Here is a 23,989-nt window from a genome sequence, read left to right as displayed (position 1 = left end):
CATAAATGTAATCCTACTTCTACCCTTATAGATCTCAATAGCAGGACCTGTTATACACTAAAATACCTCCAAAGAATTCAAACTTACACGTAAAGTAAAAGACACAGCTGCTGCCAGCTCAGATATAAATCACAGATCAGAGTTAATTATTGCACAGTCCCTTTACTGTATGCATGCCAGGATGGGATCAAGGTGCAGGAGACCCCTCTATATACCTATGGGCACAGAAGACAGGATTAAGTCTGTGCTGTACTATGAGCAGGAAACTTGATTGATTGCTGGGTTGTTATGAAGGCAGTTACCGTTTCCAACACTGATGAATGACATCAAGTGTGTTTTAGGGGTTCTTGTCTTAAAACTACTTACTAAAAGCACATGCACATCAGCTACACTATGCAGCGAGCATAATACCTTTTAACCATTACACCATTTACCAATGAGTTTATTTTTTTATCAAATAAATAGGACTATAATATATCAGATAAATGTAAAATAAACAAGTCCTCTGTTTAAGCCTACCTGAAGTTGGATCTTGCTCCTTGTAATCCACAAGCCGCATTTTCCATACAGGCGTCACCTCTCTTCTTGTGCACCCTCCAGACCCTTGCTCAGTAGATTCAATGGCTTTCCTGAATTCTGTCTGGATTAGATCTTGTTTCTTATCATTAATACACTGTCTGTAATGATTCAGGACACGCAGTTGCTCACTGCTCATACATGACTGCAATCAGAAGAAATTATTATAAATTAATTAACACACTACAACCTAGTGAGGCAAATTTTAATTTAGGATTAAAAAGCCAACTATCCTTTCAGTATATATTACCGTTTAGCTGCCTTTCTCAGTTGGGGTGCCATGTCAAAAAATCAAAAAACTGCCTCAACTAGACCTTACGTTTTGTCCCTACAGAGAGGAAGAGGATATTATTCCTACCAAATCATGTATTTGTAACAAATACCAAGAGTTTAGTTATAAGATCCGAACACATTGATCCTGGATGCCCCAGTCGCTTCAATGATTCTTTCCAGGTGTCTCCCCTTCTTGATGGAGATGTGCACAGGGTACCGGGGATATCCTCCATATCATCTGGCCATGGCGAAAACTTGCTAGATTCTGGTCCCAAGTCACACCATCATCCAAAAATTCACTGACCACTCTGTTACGAAAACCTCAGAATTTTTTCTGCTCCACAATACTCTCTAGACTAGTAGTTAGTTAGACCCAGTGCTTCAGATGTGGATATGGCTGTGTATGGCCTCAAACACCACTGCTCTGGACATGTACCCTGACATTTAACAGAGGTTTCACACCTCTGTGACCACACATGACTTCAGAGTTAAGTAGTTTGTAACACAGAGACCATTAATTGGTAAGGCAGAGTTCTTTGTCTTACAAACGACTGAACTCTGAACCCGGTGTTGAACTACTGAATGAGTTCAGTAGTTTGTAAGGCAGAGTTATTTCGCTACAGGACAAACTACTGACCACTGAACTCCTCCTCACAAACTAAATTTTAGGGCTTGTTGACACCAGGTGTGGTGCAGGAACACATGCAAAATTGCACATTTTCGTGCACCACACAGAACTGCACTGCCTTTTGCAGAATCATGCAGGTGCCATTAATTCTTAATGGTACACCCACACATCTAGCAAATATGCATGCGCTTAAAAAAAAAAAAAAAAAATCATGCTGGCACCTCTTTTGCACGTTTCACAAGCATATGGTAGCCTGATGAAAAACGCAGCGTGTAAGAACATGCAAAAAAAAAAAAACGCATGCTCGGACAATCCAAACGAGTGTTCACAATTCTAAAGGCTGCCTGATAAAAGGTTAAGAAAAACACTGCCATAGACATTAGAAGGTGGTCGGACCAGCTTCAGCACATTCCTAGCAATTAATAAGTGTTCATGTTGAGGCCTATTGAGAATCTCTTTACAGACACCCTCAGCGCTGGTACAGGCAGGAAAATCAAATAATAATCAGGCAAGGTTTACTAGCCTAATTTTGCCCAAATAAGCCTAGATAATGCCTGAAGGTATTCATCCTTGCCAAGTGAGAAAGACTGATCAGGAGACTCATCTAATGTCTATAGGCACAGGGAAAATAATACACACATGGCAGCCATTGCTAATCTCCTTCAAAATAATACAATTTTCTGGCTGCCTCTGGATTAAAAACTTTTAAATGCTGATCCAGATCATGCATGTAGACTAGAGAGATATTATCTGCATACTTATTCCACGCTGGTGACAAAGTACTTAGACCATTAGATTAGCATGATAGCCAGGCAACTAGCATAATCAGAATTTAATATTCTTTTAGTATAGGTTTTCCTCAATGTTTGGACTATGGAAGAAAGCCAAAACTGTTAAAGAAATGGCAATAAGAGATTATCAATGCCAATGAGACATTAATAGCATTTTTGCAAAAACGAAAACATGGCTCTAGATAAGCAGTTCATTTACAACAACAAAAACAGAGAACGCAACCAGACAATAGAAAAGCGCACAGTAAGTGTAATGGTTATGTGGCCTGATCACATTTCATGTTGCCCAGCCTTTACTGCACTATAGCTATTGGAGATTGTAAAAAGAAACTAAGCAGACAGCTCCATGTGAAAATATGCATCTCTGCAAGCATACCTCTAAGTATCCTGGATCAGGTTCATTCTGAAGGGCCTCATAGATCTCGGCACCATCCTGAAGAGCAGCAATTTGAGTTACACTTAAAGAATTGCGCTTTGTACCTTTTGCTTTCCTTTCACATGCTAAAGAAAGTAAAATACATATAAACTTGTACTTTATAATCCACAGCCCACATTCGTCTGTAAAAGTTCTCATTTGTCTTATTTCAGGTTATGGTTTTGTTCGCTGTGGTTATTCATATTCCACTGTACTTGTTTTGTAATATTGGAGATATTTTGCTACACATCTAAGAAAAGCAGAACTAAAGACATGGCTTGGATAACAGAAAAATGTCTTAAAAGTCAGCGTTCCATCCTAGTTTAATGTGTGTGAGGCGATACAGAGATGAAAAAAAAAAATCCTCCTACATAATTTGTACCCATTTATCTGCAGTCTTCTCTTCTCTACATCCATTCAAAATGCTAAATTTATAAAGCTGGTCTGAGCTGTCAGAAAACTGGAGGAAGATAGCTCTGAGAGCGGATTGGAGGGAAGAGGCACACCCCCCTACACACAGGAACAGAGCTGAAGCTGTCAACCACAGGCTGTGTGCTGGAAATCCCCATCACCTTTTTTCTCTTGGTGTCAAGAAAACCTGTTAGTCGTGACTTATGCTGATAGCAGGGGAACAGGGCAGCAGACAGAAATAACACTTTGTGCTCTGGACTGAGACAAATACACACTATAGAGGGAAATGCTCAATTTATATTTCATATCTGAGGTTTACAACCCCTTTAACCTCTTGCAGCCCATTAACAGTACAGATACTGCTAGCGGGTGGCACAGCCAGGTACTACAACGTACCTGTACGGAGCGGTGCACGTGCACACTGGTGCGCCCCCTGAACAGCCTGGATAGCACATGATAGCTGTGTGATCACATGACACAGGGTAGAAAAATAGTCATGAATGGAAACCATTTGTGACATCATTGTTTACTACGGTGTGCGTTATCTGTGATTGGTCACCAGTGATCACATGGTACCTGGGCCAACATAGCACTCTGTTCCATGTGATAGCTGTGGGCCAAGCACAGCATCACAATAGTAAACAAGGAGTCATGAATGAAAGCCACCCATGACAATTCAAATGATTGATGTTACAGTGATCATCACAGTGTGAAAAAAAAAATCTCCGATTACCAATCCTAATAGTATGGTGACAATGAACTACTCTGATCAGAGTATGTAAAAAACAATTAAAATAAATAGTAAAAAAAAAATATATTGAGAAACTGAATACAAAAATTAAAATGTTTTATTATTTCGTTTTTTACATACTGTCACCAGTCATTATCCCTGATCACCGTCACACTACTCATATGATCACGCTGTACTGCACTGGTGACAATTGTGAAAAAAAATTACAACTTCAAAATACTTACTTGCCACTCTTACTAAATACTTTAAACTGTCTAATTCCAAAAAGGGTTATTTGGGGGGGGGGGGGGGGGGGGGGGGGCTCGGAGGAGGGGAGGCATTCGTACTGTCCTGGCCTCAAGAAAAGAGATAAGCCTTCAGTACATCGGGATTCATCAATTTTAAAATATATACCATGTTTATCGGCATATAACATGCACCTTCATTTTGGGAGGGAAGTTTCAAGAAAAAAAAATCTAATTTTAAATAAAAGAACTTTGAAGCAAAATAAGGGTCAGTGCCTATCAATTCAGCCTCACCATTCATTGCCCATCTGCATCCATACAATTGCCCATCACTGCAGCCTGATCAGTGCCCATCTGCAGCCTCACAATTGCCATGAATGCAGCCTGATCAATGCCCATCTTCAGCCTCACCTCAAGTACTGCTAACTCAGAGTGGACAGAGGGGGGGATGAGACGAACGCCGTCAGATTACAAACAGCGAGAATCTCCTGTTTACTTGGCGGCCTCTTTAATACAAAGGCACGCCTCCTGGAACCGGCTTCTATGATAGACAGAATGCTGGTCCAATGCCGGCCCAGGAGACAGGAATTCCTATTACAGAGGCCGCTGAGATTCTCGCTGTATGTAAACTGATGGCGCTCGTCCCTCCCCATTCCATCCTAGGCAGCCTAAATTGCAGTATCGGCACATAACACGCACACACTATTTGCACCCAATTTTCATGGTGAAAAAGTGAGTGTTATACACCAATAAATACAGTACATAGTTCATAGAATCCATAAGTTTCAAAAAGACTAAATATTTTTACCAAAGAATTGTAACAGAATACATTTGGCCTATAGTTTTTTAGTTTTGGGAGGATTTGTTTACAGTATATAGCAAAAAATGTCTCGGTGGCGATTAAATACCACCAAAAGTGTGAATTAGTGTGAAAAAAATCATATACATTAAATTTAATTTGTGTACAATGGTGCATGACTAAGCAATTGCCAGTTAAAGTAGCACAGTGCTGAATAGAAAACATGCCCTGGTCATGAAGGGGGTAAAAAACCTTCTGAAGGTCAAGTGGTTAATAAAAAAAAAAAAAAAATACTTTCAGGAAAAACAATTGCCTCCATCTGCATATATCTCGGAGATACTGCTGACAAGTATTATTTATCAATTCTACAATTTTACCTCAAACCCGACAGCAATTATTCACTCGATCATCAACCTCTCATCTTACTTATTTCAGCATTAATAATTGCGCATTTCCTAATACATGTAATGCTGGTTTCATACCCTCCTGCTGTTCAAACTCTTGCTGAATCTTCAAAAATAAGGCTTCCAGATTTTTTTGCTGTTTCAAAGAATGTCGTTCTGCTTCTCTTTCCTCTGCTCGGTCATTACGGAAAACATATGTGCCATTGGCCATTTTTTCCATCCACTGAAAATAAAGTTTTTTTTTTTTTTTAAATCCTTACATTTCTGGGAACCTCATGAAAATTACTGCTAAATAGATTCTATTCAACGCAACAATTGTGGGAGCCCCTGTCACTGAGCAGAAACTACAGAATATCAAACTTCAATAAACTGGAAATTTCTTTTTATGAATATTGAACTATTCTAAACGTGGAGCATTTCTAAATCTCATTAAAATGTGAGCAGAAAGCATTAACTTTCCAATGACCGCTTGGCAAAAACAAAATGTTAAAGTGTTATACAATATTATAAACATGTTTCACAGACAGAACCGCATTAAAGAATAAATTCAGACTAAATAAATGGACAATTAGCCAGGAAGTGTTTTGTCACCCAATATGCGAACAATAGGCCAAATAGCTGGTCTCGCAAGCTATAAAATACTTTTTTGACTTTGAACCCTGTCAGGTCCGTACCACACCCCCTGCTGTCAAGTCCGTATGACGGACAGACCTGGCAGTGAAAGGGATAAAGAGGGTACTTGGGGCTTTACGGATCCCACTGCTATGGCTTGTAATATTTGCTTTAGCAAAATATTGCCTATTATTTGTAACGACAAAGGTACTTCTAGCTCTAAATGTCACCTATAATGTATTTATAAAGCCAACAGGACTGCTGATTTTCAAATCAGCCGATTCCCTAAACCAGAGCCCTAGAATTATATGGTGGTGTCTGGGCCTGCTATAGGAGCACACTGACAGCTGTCACAATGCTAAAAAGAACAGTAACTAAAAACACTGTTTTCACTATCGATACAATCGTTGTTTACAAGTACACATTAAATATAAGGAAAAGGGTCATCAAAATGAAGGACAGCAAGGAAAGCTTGCTTGGCAGTAGTGCTAACAAAAACCTCAGCCATCTGATATGGGAGAAGTCAATGCTCACATCACTCATTTGTGATGTGTAAATAATGGGCTTCTTTCTGCACATCTAAAAAAAATGACCACAATAATGATGTGATAAAGGAGACTAGAGCGCCATCCATTCTATGATGAAAGTATAGGCCGAAACGCGTCAGTTTTGGATTCTGTTGCTGCTATTATGCGCAAATAAAAATTTTCCATGAAGAAGCTGTCGAGTTGCCAGCTTGTAATTACTAAGAGCACCATCTTCTGCATAATATTAATTTGCAATAAGCTATAAAAAAAATATAACCACTGTATGTTTATTTTAAATCCCAGGCTTACCTGTATAGGGTAGATCCTTTGTATGACAATGTCAACACACCCCACAATGCCACCTTCGGCAAACAGGGATGATAGAGGAACGCAGAAAGGTCTGGGGTCACAGAAGTACCCAAGCTTTGTATACCAGCGAGCAGGACGAGTACTGTTGGCTGCAAGCTAAGGAAAAAAAAGAAAGAAAGATAATTTAGTATAAATGTTTTAGTAAAATCTAAAGTCCTAAACACATTTAAGAACACTGCTCCCTGGTGTATACATAAAGTTCTCTGTCTACCCTTTGCTCACTTCTTATGATAATCTGCATGCATAATTAAGCAATAATGAGCATCAGGAAAAGAACATTTCTGTATTTCTGGTCAAAGAAAGCACACGGGATGACTTTTGCTACTTTGTATAATTATCTGGAAATATAGAATTTGGCTGACAAAAGGAAATAATCATTTACAGGAGAAGTCCAGCCTGAGCTTGTTTGGCTGGGCTTCTCCTATGGGTCACAGGAGTACAACTTATTTTGTACTCCTGTGACCCGTTTTCAGCAGAGAGCAGAGCACCGCGTCATCCCGACAATGGGAGTCTGGATCCACCAGGTGCCTGGACTGACACCCCCGCTCCCCGCCCCTCCACAGCTCAGCTCTCCAGTGAGCGAGGAGGAGCAGGGTGGAGAGTCACTGATTGACAGTCAGCAGGTCTCTGCTCAGGGAGCTGTGAGAACCGAGCCATTGGCAGTGTTTGATCGCTCGGTTCTTGGAGTAGAAGCGCGGGGTGACAGATGCAGCATTGGACCAATTCTGCATCCAACTAGGTAAGTATGATGGAGGAAAAACCCCCAAACCCATACTTCTCTTTTAACTGAAGGAAGAGTTCAGGAGGGAACCAGAGCATGGATGTCTACTGACCAATAAAAGAAAGGCCTTGAACAGATTTATTCCACCCAGCTGTCACATCCTAGCAGATTTGTAAATTTCTCACTGTGTGAATGGAAAAGCATTGAACACTGGAAGAAAAAGAAGAGAAGCCTAATGTTTTTTATGCGATCAATTTTTACTTGATATGCAATTAGGAAGTTTATCGAGGAACATCTAGAATTGAGAGGATGATTTATGAAAACTGGAGCTGATGCCCATAGCAAACTGACAGGTTCCATATTTTATTTATTGGAACAAAATATTGCGGACATTAGTGGTAGGTTGACCAAAACACATAAACCCAAGGTAAGTATAGTAGCAAGTCCTAGTTGCAATATCAAAACACCCAATAAAAGGATAATATGCGACCGGTCCAAGCTATGTGGCATGTTCACCAATGCCAGGAGCCTGGCGGACAAGATGGGTGAACTAGAGATACTATTGTACAAGGAGGATTTGGATTTTGTGGGAATTTCAGAGACCTGGTTCAACAGCTCTCATGATTGGCTGGCAAACATTTAAGGGTATACCCTTTATTGCAAGGATAGAGAGGGTAAAAAAGGGGGAGGGGTATGCCTATATATCAAGAATAACGTACAAGTGAATGTGAGAAAAGACATCACTAAGGGAGCTAGGGAGGAGATGGAATCCTTATGGGTAGAGCTTCAAAGGGATGAAGCTAAGGGGAAAATAATACTGGGAGTATGCTACAGACCCCCTAACCTGAGGGAGGAAGGGGAGACAGCTCTCCTATCACAATTTGGATTAGCAGCAAGGATGGGAAGTGTTATTATAATGGGGGATTTTAATTATCTAGGCATAAACTGGGCGGAGGGAACCGCGCATTCATCTAAGGCTCGCCAGTTCCTAAATGTCTTGCAGGACAATTTTATGGATCAGATGGTAGACGCACCAACTAGAAATAAAGCGTTACTGGATCTACTGATTACCAATAATACAGACCTGATCACGGATGTGGAAATACAGGGCAATTTAGGAAACAGCGATCACAGGTCAATTGGCTTCCGTATAAATCACACAAATAGGAAACATGAAGGGAATACAAAGAGACGGAATTTCAAAAGAGCCAACTTCCTTAAATTACAAACCTTACTAGAAGGCATAAATTGGGATAAAATCTTAGGAACAAAGAACGCAGAGGAGGGATGGGTTTGCTTTAAGAGCATATTAAATAAAGGCATTAGCCAATGCATCCCATTGGGTAATAAATTTAAAAGAGCGAACAAAAGTCTTGGATGGCTTAACTCCACTGTAAAAATGCATATAAAAGCAAAGGAGAAGGCCTTCAAAAAATACAAAATTGAGAGATCGTCATCAGCATTCAGACTTTATAAAGAATGCAACAAGAAATGTAAGGGTTCAATAAGGACAGCTAAGATAGAACATGAAAGACACATAGCAGAGGAGAGCAACAAAATTCCCACACAATTCTTTAAGTATATAAACAGTAAAAAAAAGAGAGGCTGGACCATATTGGCCCCATAAAGAATGAGAAAGGACATCTGGGTACAAAGGATGGGGAGATGGCAAAGGTATTGAATTTATTCTTCTCCTCAGTCTTCACTAGGGAATCGGGGGGGGGGGGGGTTCAGTAACCAAAACTGCAGGGTTTATCCTCATGACACATCACAGGAAGCACCTCCATGGTTAACAGAGGACAGAATTAAAATTAGACTTGGGAAACTTAACGCTAATAAATAACTGGGACCAGATGGCTTGCACCCGAGGGTACTTGGGGAACTCTGTCAAGTAATTGCCAGACCATTGTTCCTAATTTTTACTGACAGTCTACTGACTGGAATGGTACCAGCTGATTGGAGAAAAAACAATGTAGCACCAATATTTAAAAAGGGCCCAAAATACATCTCTGGGAAATACAGACCAGTTAGCCTAACATCAATAGTATGTAAACTCTTGGAGGGGATGATAAGGGACTATATACAAGATTTTAGTAATGAAAATGGTATCATTAACAGTAATCATCATGAATTCATGAAGAATCATTCTTGCCAAACCAATCTACTAACCTTCTATGAGGAGGTTAGTTGCCAGCTAGATAAAGGAAGGCCCGTAGACGTTACTGTACAAAATAAGGTCCATTGGCATGGACCATAGGGCGAGTACATGGATTGAAAACTGGCTACAAGGAGGAGTTCAGAGGGTGGTGATAAATGGGGAGTACTCGGAATGGTCAGGCGTGGGTAGTGGGGTCCCCCAGGGTTCTGTGCTGGGACCAATCCTATTTAATTTGTTCATAAACAACCTGGAGGATGGGGTAAACAGTTCAATCTCTGTATTTGCAGAAGATACTAAGCTAAGCAGGGCAATAACTTCTCCGCAGGATGTGGAAACCTTGCAAAAAGACCTGAACAAATTAATGGGGTGGGCAACTACATGGCAAATGAGGTTCAATGAAGAAAAATGTAAAATAATGCATTTGGGTGGCAAAAATATGAATGCAATCTATACACTGGGGGGAGAACCTCTGGGGGAATCTAGGATGGAAAAGGACCTTGGGGTCATAGTAGATGATAGGCTCAGTAACGGCATGCAATGCCAAGCTGCTGCTAACAAAGCAAACAGAATATTGGCATGCATTAAAAAGGGGATTAACTGCAGAGATAAAATGATAAATTCTCCCGCTCTACAAGACTCTGGTCCGGCCGCACCTGGAATATGCTGTCCAGTTCTGGGCACCAGTCCTCAGGAAGGATGTACTGGAAATGGAGCAAGTACAAAGAAGGGCAACAAAGCTAATAAAGGGTCTGGAGAATATTAGTTATGAGGAAAGGTTGCGAGCACTGAACTTATTCTCTCTGGAGAAGAGACGCTTGAGAGGGGATATGATTTCAATATACAAATACCATACTGGTGACCCCACAATAGGGATACAACTTTTTCACAAAAGGGAGTTTTACAAGACTTGTGGCCACTCATTAAAATTAGAAGAAAAAAGAGGTTTAACCTTAAACTACGTAGAGGGCTCTTCACTATAAGAGCAGCAAGGATGTGGAATTCCCTTCCACAGGAGGTGGTCTCAGCGGGGGGCATTGATAGTTTCAAGAAACTATTAGATAACCATCTGAACGACTGAAACATACAGGGATATAAAATGTAATACTGACATATAATCACACACATAGATTGGACTTGATGGACTTATGTCTTTTTTCAACGTCACCTTCTAGGCAACTATGTAACTAATAGGAAAGAAGGAATCTGATTGGCTGTTGTGTACAACTGAATTTTTGCTCCATTTTATATTATTTTATATCTGCCCTTAGAGATTTATGCATCCACCGTCTGTCCATTGTTTTTATGAAACATAATATAAAGAGGTTAACTTCATAAAGATCTTCAGATTTTTCTCAGTTACGGACAATCAAAAAAAACAAATGCAGAAAAGAACCATTTCTACCTTCAACATAAGAGATTCCGGAGCTTCCAGGGGAGTGCATGCCTCTTCTGAACCCACTAATTCTGCCCCATGTATTATTATTTTCTGACCAACGAACAACCGCCTTCTGTAGAGCAGTGCAGTTAGCGAAGTGTCCAACAAAGCCTTGATTCCATACCAGCCATCGGTCACCTCAATGACAGCAGAACCTTGCTTAGGATCTTTGGACTCACTCTCATCATTGCCTCCCCAGGAAATGACTTTAGAAACACAAAGGACAAGGGTCTTAGCTGCTGTGTCATCTCTCTCCATGATCCTCTTGAGAGCTGATCTCCGGCTTTTATCAATTTCCACTTCATACCTTAGAAGAGAACATTTCTCAGTTGTACTGTTATTTGTAATTAGAGATGGCATATTCATGTTATCCTAAATCAAATGTATGTCAGTTTCACACAAATCTGCAACTCTGTACCGCTTGGCTGCAGGCATTAAGCCCTTAAAGGAGAAGTACAGCCAAAGTTCATGACTGAACTTGGAATATAACTGTTTGTTGTGGGTGAAACAGAAGATTCCTTCCTCCAGGAACCAATTATCTCTAAAAACAGCTGTTCACTATGCATTGCCCTTGAAAGAAAGGAACCCCACCAATGACAATGTAACTAGGCAGTTAGTAATTTAACTGAAGGACTCCAAAGGATTTACTAGTAAACAGACAGATAACATAATACTGACCTGTATTTGAGCTGTAACAGGACTCGCTCTGGTGTCAGACATCTTCCTGCAAACTGTTCAGGGAACATGACCTCCATTGCAGCCAGTTTCCATACAATCCACCTATAGTGATTGTACACCCATTCTGAGGAGATCAGCTTCGGATCCACGCCTGTGGTGTCACACAGAGCTCTGTTGGGAGATGCCATTTTTAGCACAATGCACAGAAAAAGTGTTAAACGCTTTACTAAACCTTTCTTCCTATCTTCAGCAACCACAGAGCGTGAGGAAAAGGCAGAGACACAGAAAATTGGCAGGGGTTCAATTCATTCTCTAGGATAATATTTTACTACAAATCCCTATTACTTGACAATATTGGGAACAGCACGGGCTGATCTTCAAACCATGTATACTGTATTTTGGCAAATAAACTAAAACTTGTCAATAGTTGGTTGTCCACATAAAAATTAACTATGAAACAGGCTTTTTTTTTGCCATGCATTTTTTTTTTTTTTTTACAATTCATCTTTAGAAACTGCGCTATCCAGGAGAGGAGCCACTGTGGGGATGTTCAGCTTGAGTTATTGAGCTTCATAATCAATGAGCTTTTTAAAACAAAGTAGCAAAGCAGAAACAGGAAAATATGGAATAAGAAGCCAAAATATGCACCTGCTGGCTGCATAGACAACTACATAACATTCAGTATTTAATACATGACCAATTCAGAAAACAAGATTTTTGACTTAACGCAAAACTTGTTTTCTTAATCATTTATTAAAATGGGCCCGAATATTGCAACATCCAGCCAACAGAATTGGTCATATGGGATTGCCTCAAAAGGAGGCCACCATCAAATCCAAAAGCCTCATGCAAAAGTGGAGGGTTGAACAGTTTCTGAACTGCAGAATCTGAACTCGGGAGCATAAGTAATTGGCTTATCCTGTAGAAAGAAACCCCAGGAACTGAGCAGTATCTAGGAGTAGACCATGTGACAGTCGCAGTCCCTGCGTTATGTCCATCATAGGGCGGGACTTGGCATGGCTGTGAGCGGAGCCAAGAGGACTCGAGCACACCCGGCTATGTGTATTTCGACGGCGCTCTCTGTGCTCACAATCAGCGGAGATCGGCGTATAACACGCACCCATGATTTTCCCCTGATTTCAAGGAGAAAAAAATTGCGTGTTATACGCTGATAAATACGGTATTTAAAATGAATAAATAAATAAGTGCTCACCCCCCCCCCACATAAAAAATTGCAACACCCACCAATTTATTCTATAGGACCTCTGCTTTGCAAAAAATATATAATGGGGGTTCTAAGACATTTTTCAGCAAAAAAATACTGATTGTTACATGTAAACAAAGTGCCATAAAAAGGCCTTGAGCTAAAGTGGTTAAAACAAGCTGTTAAAGATATCAGACAATAGGAACGCAGAGTGAAAGTAGCAGAGTAGAGTAAGCATAAGGGCTAGTACCCTGGGAAATGTTCAAGGTATGGCGGGCAGACTAAAGGGAAGGCCAAGGTTGTGTGCTCTCAGCATGACAAAGGTAGTGTTGATATGTGTGGACGTGCAAGTAGACACCCTGAGTATCCACAGAGGCCCAAAACTCCCCTAGATCGAAGGAGACTATGACCAACCTAGTAGATTCCTTGTGGAATTTTTGCACCCAAATAAAAAACTTTAGAGGTGTATGCCCCTTTTTGGTTTGGAAACTGAACAAGTTTGAGTAGAATGCTCTCCACTTCTGTAACAATGCAAATGAGAGAAGAGATGGTTGTGTAGATGTCTGTTAGATGCTGCGGAAATGCTGGCAAACTGACAACATGAATCAGGCAGAGGAATAAAGTGAAAATCTAGCTTGTAGCCCATGAATACTACTTCTTTGACCTAACATATTACCCAACTTTTTTGGTAAAATATAAAAGAGCAGGTTGTGCCGAGTAAATAGATACCCAACATGTCAAACCTATCATCTACAGGTGATGCTTTAAAAGCTCCTACAGTTCATCACTAGAGATAACAGAGTTAACTTTTCCCTTAAACGTTATTTTTAGCCCCTTATGTAATATAAACCTTTTGTGACAAATCTTTAAATGACACCAGGTGTCTTTTAGACCCCCAGTTTGAGGGCTACAGCGATCAATAGTTGGCTTGTGAAGTGTGCACGAGATCCACTTCCTCTTAAGCAGTCTAACTTCTAGTGATTTATTTTAGAAAGGCACATCATCTGCACTGACTAATTCAGCAGGGAAAAGTGATCGCCCTCAATTCCAGGATGTTGAAGGGCAATGACCTCTTCTGTGGTAACCAAGTTCCCTGGATGAAGAGGCTGTACAGAACTCCACCCCAGCCCACCAGGTTGGCATCTGTTGCAAGGACCCTCCAAGACAAAAGGAGGCATGCTTTCCCCATCACAAATGAGTGTAACGACATTGGGGAATCCAATGACAGAGTCTTCCTTTCCCATGCAACAAGAACATTGCGTTTAAGGGGTTTGGAATGAAACTGGGCAAAGTGCCTTGAAGGAGGCTACCATCTTAGCCAGTACCCTCATGCAAAAACAAATTGAGGGGTTTGTCTTGTGTGTTGCGTCTTGAGCAAGTCCATCTAAACTCTAAGAGCAAGACATTTATCTGAAGGGAGGATAACCCTCACCTGGATGGTGTCCAGGGTCAGGTTTAAATATACCAACTGCTGAGCTGGGACGAATGCGACCCTTTGTAAATTTAAAATCCATCCAAACCTACTCAGTGTGGATGCGAGAACCATTGTTCTCCAGTTACGAAACAGATTACTCCCTGATAAGCAAGTCATTCAGGTACTCTATAACATGGCTACCCTAGGTATGCAGGAGTCCCAGAGCATGGTCCTAGGACATTGGTGAACCCCCCCGGAAGCTATGAACAAGCCAAACAGCTGGGTCACAGACTGAAAGTTACAGTCCTTCTCTGCAAAACACAGAAAGTTTTGGTCAGGTACAAAGATCGGAAAATGCAGCTAAGCAGCCTTGATATAAACGGATGCCAGGAAATCTCCCTGCTGGAGGGAGGCCACCATGGGCTGCACCAATTCCATTCTGAACTTGGAGAAACTTGTTAAGACTCCTGAGATCCAAAATGGGTTGGAAGGGATTTTCCTGTCGTTTTTTGGCACTGTCCAATCATGTTAAGATGGCAGCATAACTCTATTGTAATGAATATGAAGATGCCCTGTTGTCATAGAGTGTGCAATAAAAGAAATGATATACTATAAACACCGGGGGGTATTCAATAAAGCATTTGTGCTACTGTTGATGCGCCAGATTCCGTAGCTTTACTGAAAACGTGCAGCAGATTCAGATAGTTCCTAATAATGCCTCTTTTACAAAATGGTACTATGGCTGCATTAAATTCAAGAATTACCTGCAGTGGTATTTAAAGAGGAAGCAAACCCTGATGAGTTTACTTCCTCTTTCATTCCCTGCAAAGGTAAAGCATAATGGACTACTATGCATCGCATAGTAGTCCATTATGTGTCACTTACCTGACACAGGAGCCAGAGAAGTCACCGCTGTCCCCTGTAGTCTGGCGCATCCATCTTCTCGGTGGGTCTCGCTGCTCCGCCGCTGTCATTCGGCAAAGCCGCGATGACGTCACTCCCGCATATGCGCACAGGAGCAGACACGCGTGGCATCTTCGTCGTTGATGTTTCGCTCAGTGCGCCGCCGTCTACGGCTCATGCGCCGTAGACAGCGGTGCCTGTCTTTCGGCAATTATCTCCTAAACCGTGTAGGTTTAGGAGATATTTCTTGGACCTACAGGCAAGCCTTAATCTAGGCTTACCTGCAGGTCAAAGTGTGTTTTAAGGGTTTACAACCACTTTAAGAAACTCTAAGCTGGCATACAGATACAGGCAGACAGTGCCAGTCTCTGTATGATGCCGTGTAGCAGAGTGGCATGTTTGCCACAGCTACCCCTCTCCTCCCCACCTGTCAACAGCTGTCAAGGACATGGTCAGCTTCACAGCCGACAGGTTCATAGCAACCAGTGATACTGACAGTGGGTGTAGCCTGATAGGGAAACAAAGGAACAATTTTTCTCCTTGTGGCTGATATCAGGCAGTGGGCAGATTCTATAGCCAATAGCAGGCTCTTTATTGGCTGTAGATCTGTCCACTGCGGAATACAAGTGGAGCAGACCTGATAGGGAACTAGCATCTTTGAATCCCCATCAGGCTCTGCCAAACCAACTCCAAAACTCCTCGAGTACTGTGCTGTGTGACAGACACACGGTGCTTGCCCCTAAATTATGTACCCATTTAAAACTGTAAATCTGTCGCCCACATTGACATTTATTGCGTGGAAGTATGACAGAATTCTGAAGAGTGTTGTAGGCGCCGTTTATGAACTCCCCAGAATGTATATACCCTTTTTTGTTGTTTAACATACTGGCATATTCCTTTTACAGTGCATGCTGATTTATTATAACAAGTGTAAAAGCAAATATTAAATTTTTAACATGCTACCCTTCCACTGAAGTTAAGTATTCCAGATAACGTCCACCATAGGTTTGGGTTTTCACATCAACCCAACATGGAAAGAAGTGAAACACAGCATTACCTGTAGAACTCCTCCCTGCCAGCAGTCAGTTTATCAGAAGGTATCAGCCAGCCACCATCTGCGATCTGCACTCCACCACCAGACAGACAGATCTTTGTGAAATAATCCAGACAATTGAAGTCAAACATCTTGGCTGTCTCACTGTCGATTCCAATGTGGTTTTTCAAAACTCCAAACCTGTACAACTGAATAAAATATCACACAAATAGTCTTTACAGTCAAATATATTTTATATATAATTTTACATATATACACACACACAGTACTGCCAAAGTCTGTTACTAAGGTGAGGCTGCGGAAGACTGTTTCATGTCACAGGTCATACACCATGGCAAAACTAAGCACAGCAGCAAGACACAAGGTTTAATTCTGCATCAGAAAGCTCACAGATGTTCTGCCTGCTCCAGGTTTTTGACACTTCCAAGGAAACATATCACTGAAATTCTGCTGGAAAATAAATGTGTTTTTCCCCCAATTTAGGGGTTAAGACTATATAAAGTGAGAAAAAAACGCGCTATCCACAAACAACAAATAAATAATAGCTGCCAGCACCGCAGACTTACTACAACAAACCAAATGGTTAAATAATAAAAAAGGTGCAGCGCTTAGATTATATATATGACAATATCTATATAACCTTTTACCAGTGTAAAAAATATAATCAACTTTAATAGTGATAAAAAAAACTCTGCATAAATTAACACTATTAATGATTCTATGTTTTAGACAACACTCTATCCAAATATACAAAAAAAATTGATATACGTATATCCACCAAGGTGAACGTGTTAAGAGTCCATAAGTGAAACAATATGGTGACAAAGTGCAATATCTTGAGAAGTTATAGTGACTTCAGTGAATGCTTTGCAGAAATCCGCCACCACTTGAGAGGAGGCTTACCAGATGTAATGGACCCAGTTAGGTATATACCTAGTGAGTCATACGAGTTTATTGATGTAAATCCACACGAAAAAACAGCTGGCAAACTTGTAACTTCTCATGGGTACCAGAGTAGACAGAGAGATGCATTCACTGAAGTCACTATAACTTCCCAGGGGTTAAGACTATACCTGTTCCATTGGGTACATTGTAGGCAGCTTCCCTTGTACTGCTGAAACCAGTGGAATTCTGTCCATAGAAGAAGCTTTCAGTCCATACAATGATCCCGGGTATGGTTTAATGTTCTGCCTCTGTTTCTTTCGTACTCTCATTTCCTGCAGGTCTCTGGCACAATGCAGACTTGCAAGCAATTGGGAAACATCTTGTAACAGAGAAAAAAAAAAAAAAGAGATTGAGACCATTCAGTAAAACAGGGCTTTTGTACTTGCCATAAACCCTTTGTCAATGGAAGGGCAGCATAACAGAAGTTACAGAAGGATTGAACACTGGCAAATAAACTGTAGGTTAGCTCAGAAAACATCTCTCTCACTACGCCTTGGTTTTGTAGCAAAGCAGTAGAAAGGACATAATCATAAATAGATCCTATTTTCTTCCCTATCTAACAAGGGACACAGGAATTCCATTACCTTTGGTAAGATCACAAATGTCTAACGAAGGTGTGGTTAAAACCAGACAAAAGCTAATAGACCAAGAAAACTGAAAATCGTGAATTGCCTACAGCTTACAGTGTATTTCCCTCTTGCAGCAGAAAATCTACTATTTGTTACATGTCCCCATTCACATAGCAGAACTAAAAAAAACATTTTTTAAAGTTGCAGCATACCTCTTCAGATGATTTATTCTGGACCCTCCAGCAAGGAAAACTGCTACTTATAGTTTTCTTTGTTTGTAAGGGGGCTTGACAGCTGTGTTTGCCATAATCAACCTTGTCTGTACTGTGCAGGTAGATCTTAATTATCAATTGTAACTAGATTTGAACACTGTGTCCTAACAAAGGGTTAAAAACTGCCTTCCTGCATTGTATGTTAACCACTTGCTTACTGGGCACTTAAACCCCCCTCCTGCCCAGACCAATTTTCAGCTTTCAGCGCTGATGCATTTTGAATTACCGTATATACTCGAGTATAGGCCGACCCGAATATAAGCCGAGGCCCCCAATTTACCCCCAAAAAAACTGGCAAACTTATTGACTCGTGTATAAGCCGAGGGTGAGACATGCCTGTCCATCCCTGTGTGTGTGTCCGTCCATCCCTGTGTGTCCGTCCATCCCTGTGTGTCCGTCCATCCCTGTGTGTCCGTCCATCCATCCCTGTGTGTGTGTGTGTCCATCCATCCCTGTGTGTGTGTGTCTCCATCCATCCATCCCTGTGTGTGTGTGTCTCCATCCATCCATCCATCCATCCCTGTGTGTGTGTGTCTCCATCCATCCATCCATCCATCCCTGTGTGTGTGTGTATCCATCCCTGTGTGTGTGTGTGTCTCCATCCATCCATCCATCCGTGTGTGTGTGTCTCCATGTGTGTGTGTGTGTGTGTGTGTGTGTGTGTGTGTGTGTCCAGCCTACCTGTGTCCCGAGCCTTTGTCCCGTGTCGTGCCTTGCCTTCGTCCCGTCCCGTCCCGTCCTGTCCTGTCCCGTGCCGTGCCGTGCCTTGCCTTGCCTCCGTCCCGTGCCCTCTTCGTCGGCGGCCATTGTAAAATTCAAAAGCCGCGCCTCCTCCTTCGCCTGTGATAGGCGGAACACTGAATTTCCCAGCAGCCTGTGTTCCGCCTATCACGGACGTCGTATCATCCTCGTCCGTAGTACGAGGATGAGAAGATGCCCGTGATAGGCGGAACACAGGCTGCTGGGAAATTCAGTGTTCCGCCTATCACAGGCGAAGGCGGAGCCGGAGGCGCGGCTTTTGAATCAGAATGGCCGCTGTCTGTCTGCTCGACACGCTGATCGAGCGGGCAGACAGCGATGACTCGAGTATAAGCCGAGGGGGGCACTTTCAGCCTCAAAAAAGAGGCTGAAAATCTCGGCTTATACTCGAGTATATACGGTACAATTGCGCGGTCATACAACACTGTACCCAAATTAAATTTTTATCATTTTTTTCTTTTGGTGGTATTTAATTACAGCTGGGAGTTTTATTTTTTGCTAAACAAAAAAAGATGCAAAATAAAAAATCATGTTTAATAGTTTGTTATAAAATTTTGCAAACAGGTCATTTTTCTCCTTCATTGAAGTGCACGGATGAGGCACACTGATAGGCTGCACTGGTGGGCACTGATAGGCTGTACTGGTGGGCACTGATAGGCTGTACTGGTGGGCACTGATAGGCATAGTTAAGGCGGCACTAATAGGCACAGATAAGGTGGCACCGATAGGCACAGATAAGGCAGTACTGATGGGCACAGATAAGGTGGCACTGATGGGCAAAGATGGGCACAGATAAGATGGCACGGATGGGTGGCACTAAGGGGCACTGATAGGTACCACTGATAGATGGGACTGATGGGCACTGATAGGTGGCTCTGATAGGTGGCACTGATGGGCACTGGTAGATGACACTGATGGGCACGGATATGTGGCACTGGGGTGCAGCACCGTTGTTGAGGCAGATTGTGGGTGGCAGTCTGGGCACTGATGGGTGGCACTGTGGGCACTGCTGGGTGGCACTGTGGGCACTGCTGGGTGGCACTGTGGGCACTGCTGGGTGGCACTTACAGGGGCACTTATTTATTCCTGAGGGGGGCAGGTGGGCACTGGTAAGCTGGCCATGATCGGGACTGATGTCGCCGGCTCCGTTGTATCACATGATCAGCTGTCATTGGCTGACAGCTGATCACGTGGTAAGGGGTCGAGATCGACCCCTTGCTCGGATCCGTGATCAGGCGAGTCTCATAGACTCGCCGATCACAGGGCGCGCAGGCCGCTCGTGCACGGGACGACGTCAATAGACGTAGTCCCGGCAAAGGAGGTCCACGCTGTAGCCATCATTTGGCTATAGCGCGGGTCTCAAGTGGTTAATAAGGGCAGTCCTTGGGACAGATTAACTATAATAGCAGCCAAACATATATAAAAATTCGGCCAGTTCAGCAGGGACCGTCTGGATTTCAGGCAACGTATGGGCAGACTGGTTGTACATTAGCTTGTCAGTTTTTTCCAAATGATCAGTGTCACAGGCAACACTGAACAGTGTGTTCTGATGGCGGGGAAGGCTCATTGCTGTAAGAACACAATAGCACAGCATGAGCGATTCGGGAATCAGTTTTTTTTTTCGCATTCAGCTCACTGGTTGAAAGAAACAACTCACTGGAATGAATTAGGACCCATACTATTTTTCAGGCCTTGGCAAGAGTGATGATTGATGTACACCAGCACTGTGAATCCAGATCAGATGATCCTCTATTAGATGGTTCAGAGTTGCAGAGACTGCTAAATCACTCACAGGATGTTTATCAGAGCATGAGATTCCTCCATTTAGCAAGTTCCCCACACCACCAGGGTGCCCAGGACTCCTTTCCAGCCTGACATCCACCACCAGGTTCTTCCAAAAGATGGGAAGGATTTTCCCAACTGTGGATTCTCACCCTGCCAGGCTAGGGACAATCTGGTCCTTGGTGATAAACAAATTAGACTGTCCAGGGACCAGATCGATTTGTCCCACAACAACAGAATGTTGTAATGTAGGGGTCTGGAGTGAAACTGCACAAATGGAACTGCCTAAAAAGGATGCTGCCATCAGGTCTTTCACCTAGCAGTAAGAAGGGTCGCTGGTTCGAATCCCAACCATGACACTACCTGCCTAGAGTTTGCATGTTCTCCCTGTGCCTGCGTGGGTTTCCTCCGGGTACTCCGGTTTCCTCCCACACTCCAAAGACATGCTGGCAGGTTAATTGGATCCTGTCTAAATTGTCCCTAGTATGTATGAATGTGAGTTAGGGACCTTAGATTGTAAGCTCCTTGAGGGTAGGGACTGATGTGAATGTACAATGTATATGTAAAGCACTGCATAAATTGATGGCGCTATATAAGTAACTGAAATAAATAGGTCTAGCAATAGCAGGATAGTCAGACCGCTCTTGAGTTAAAGAGCTAAAACCTTTTTTTCTGAACCACTGTTTAACAGTCCCTGCCACATGTTTTCTCAACAGGAGAACTTGGTGAACACCTGAGGTGCAGACTACAGGTCAAAGGATAGGGCAACAAACTGGTAGTGCAGTGACCCCACATCAATGCGTTGGAATTACTGATGCACTGGAAATATGGGGGCATGCAAGTAAGCGTCTCTGACCTCCAGAGACACCAGGATTTGAATGAGGACATTCAGAGCTCTGAAATACAAAATTGGGCAAAACCTGCTTTTGGGCTTGAAAATGATAAACTGGTTGGCAATGACACCTTGATTGGATGTAAGAAACCAAAGAGAATGCAGGGAATGCCGCTCCAGTCGATAGCCCTACAAGACTACCTCCCATCCCTGACTCCCCACAGTACCTGAGAAGCAAACTGTCTAAGAGTGCACAAAATTCAACAAATATTCCCCTACTCTGGAAAGTGGGAACCCAAGGCTAGAAACAGCACTGGTAAAAGTAACAAGCTGATGCTCGGGCAGCAGCAATGTACTGAAGATCAAAGTTTGACGTGGGCCTTTTCAAGCAGGACAGCAGTGTGGAAATGCTTCCTCATCACTATGGGGGTAAAGAGTGCAAAGCACAAGTAACGTTCCCCCCAGGAGATGACTTCAGCACTGTTTAACTGTGTTAACCTCTTCCTCGGCAAAACCTGTGGGAATGGGGGGAAAAGAATGCTCACCCTACCCTAACTGAAGCAGCTTCAGGTGCTCAGCCCTAACTGGCCTATCTACCAAGGAAGTCTTCAGAGAAAAAGCAAGAGCCGAGGCAGTGTTGATTGCTCTAGACGTGAAAAAACTCACCTTTACCAAAACAGAGTCTGGAAAGCCCCTTACACCCTAAAGGTCACTTTCAACCTATACCCACAAGAGACATAGCGTGATGGAAAAGAAGAGTGTCAATTGGAGGAAAAGAAAAAAAAAATTGAAGGAAAAAAAACACACAGCAGAACTGCAGAAAAGATGTCCACCCTCCTAGGACACTAGTAAGAAACTGCTGATAGTGGGAGTGGTTACCCATGTCTGGCCTAGAGTGATTGCCAATGTCCAATCCTCCTGTAGGAGGCTGAATAACCTGAAGGTTTAGGACGTCCTGTGTCCCTCAATAGACATGAAAGAAACATGGTTTTATTGCTGGCTGCCTCCCTGCTAAAGAGATATTCTCCCTTCGTTATTATTCTGGTGATTTTATTTACTTATGGCAAGATGTACAGAAAGCCCTCCCAAATGAGAACAGAGGACCATTAAAGATCTGACTTACCCTCACTATTATGTGGTTCTAGGTCATCTTGGTCACTTGTCCATTCCTCAGATAATGTGCCAGTAGCTGGTTTGTAAGAAGGCATTTTGTTCAGTTGCCTTCCATCATGAGAAGCATTAGCATGAGCATGATTGTCTGACGAGGACTGTTGAAAAGCAGCTGATCTAGCAATAAGCTGAGATACCTGGGCTTCCTTCTTTCCAGAAGAAAAGCTGAAAGAAATTAAGTATTTCCAATTGATTATCATAAAACTATTGTATTATTAAAACAGATACTTTACTTTCCATTTGTGACCTTGGGGCTTTGTTACACAGGTGTCGCCATTAACTTGACATGTAATTGGGGCACCACACATGTGTGTGCATATACAGTACAATTACAACTTTTTTTTAAATGAATAAAATCAGGATATTCTCATTATATGGAGAGATCTATTGACAGTAAAGGCTTTAAAAACTATTTTAGATCCTTTATTGGACTAGCCAAAGAATGGAACCTGTCATTTATAAATATCATGTAACAATAAAAAAAAAGTTATGCTGGTCTTCTACATCTATTGCAGGAAACCCATAGACATTACACTATAGACAGACCATCAGCAGCAGTGATGAGCACGAGAAGACTGAACCAGACATCTGATTTTGAAATAAGATTGTGATTTCCTTTGACAAAAGTGGTCTTAAGATGTCTACCAGCATTTTCCCATTCCAGGGACAATCTCAGATATTATAAAACATGCATATTTGGGCAGTGCACAATTTCAGCATGCATGTTTACAACTTAACTGTCTTCTAATATCATTCCACAGCTTTCCTAGAAAGCTACATGCACTTTATACTTTAACCCAATTTGAACTATACAAAGAATAAGTTGTTTTGTAGGCAGGAAGGATGCATTGGAGAATATAGCCTATAGATACACTAGAATTTAGTGATATCAGCATTTCAACTTGTTTTTATAGGATAATCTACATTACGTCATTAACCAAGTCCTCTTGGACGATCTTGTCAATGTGCTTCAAGAATACTAATGGTTTGTGGGATGAGAGGCTGTACACTGTATAAACATAACTGCTGCTACAATATACTGTATGAATGACAGATTAAAGATCAGATTTCATCATCTGTAAAGTAGAGCTGCACAATTGTTTAAAAAAATCGTTATCTCGATTCAACCCCCTGACGATCTCTATTGCAGAGTTTGCTGATTCTTTCATATAACACGTGGACTTATCTGCTCAATCAGCTGTCAAAAGAAAACATCCAGGCAGTCTGCAAAGTTTTTAAAATGAAACATTGTAACTAACTCTTCCTTCTTAGATCAAAAGGAAAAAAATCCAGGCAATCTGCCAAGTTTTTAA

The 23,989-nt window shown here is 42.0% G+C and overlaps 1 protein-coding gene across 1 annotated transcript in view; it reads right to left on the bottom strand.

Moving 5' to 3' along the window:
* Positions 1-23,989, bottom strand: part of BRCA2 (BRCA2 DNA repair associated) — a 105,572-nt gene that overhangs the window by 13,821 nt on the left and 67,762 nt on the right. The window contains exons 13-21 of the mRNA XM_077484110.1: positions 22,630-22,841; positions 17,421-17,611; positions 16,351-16,535; positions 11,773-11,943; positions 11,062-11,401; positions 6,721-6,876; positions 5,351-5,495; positions 2,645-2,769; positions 520-721 (exon numbers count right to left, since the gene is read on the bottom strand). Of these exons, the coding sequence (XP_077340236.1) occupies positions 520-721; positions 2,645-2,769; positions 5,351-5,495; positions 6,721-6,876; positions 11,062-11,401; positions 11,773-11,943; positions 16,351-16,535; positions 17,421-17,611; positions 22,630-22,841 (1,727 nt within the window). The remainder of the gene's footprint in view (positions 1-519; positions 722-2,644; positions 2,770-5,350; positions 5,496-6,720; positions 6,877-11,061; positions 11,402-11,772; positions 11,944-16,350; positions 16,536-17,420; positions 17,612-22,629; positions 22,842-23,989) is intronic.

Source organism: Lithobates pipiens, unplaced genomic scaffold, assembly GCF_037356315.1.
Source record: "Lithobates pipiens isolate NorthernLeopardFrog02 unplaced genomic scaffold, aLitPip1_a1.2 Scaffold_16, whole genome shotgun sequence".
Lineage (NCBI taxonomy): Eukaryota > Metazoa > Chordata > Amphibia > Anura > Ranidae > Lithobates > Lithobates pipiens.
This window is presented reverse-complemented; position numbering and strand designations above follow the sequence as displayed.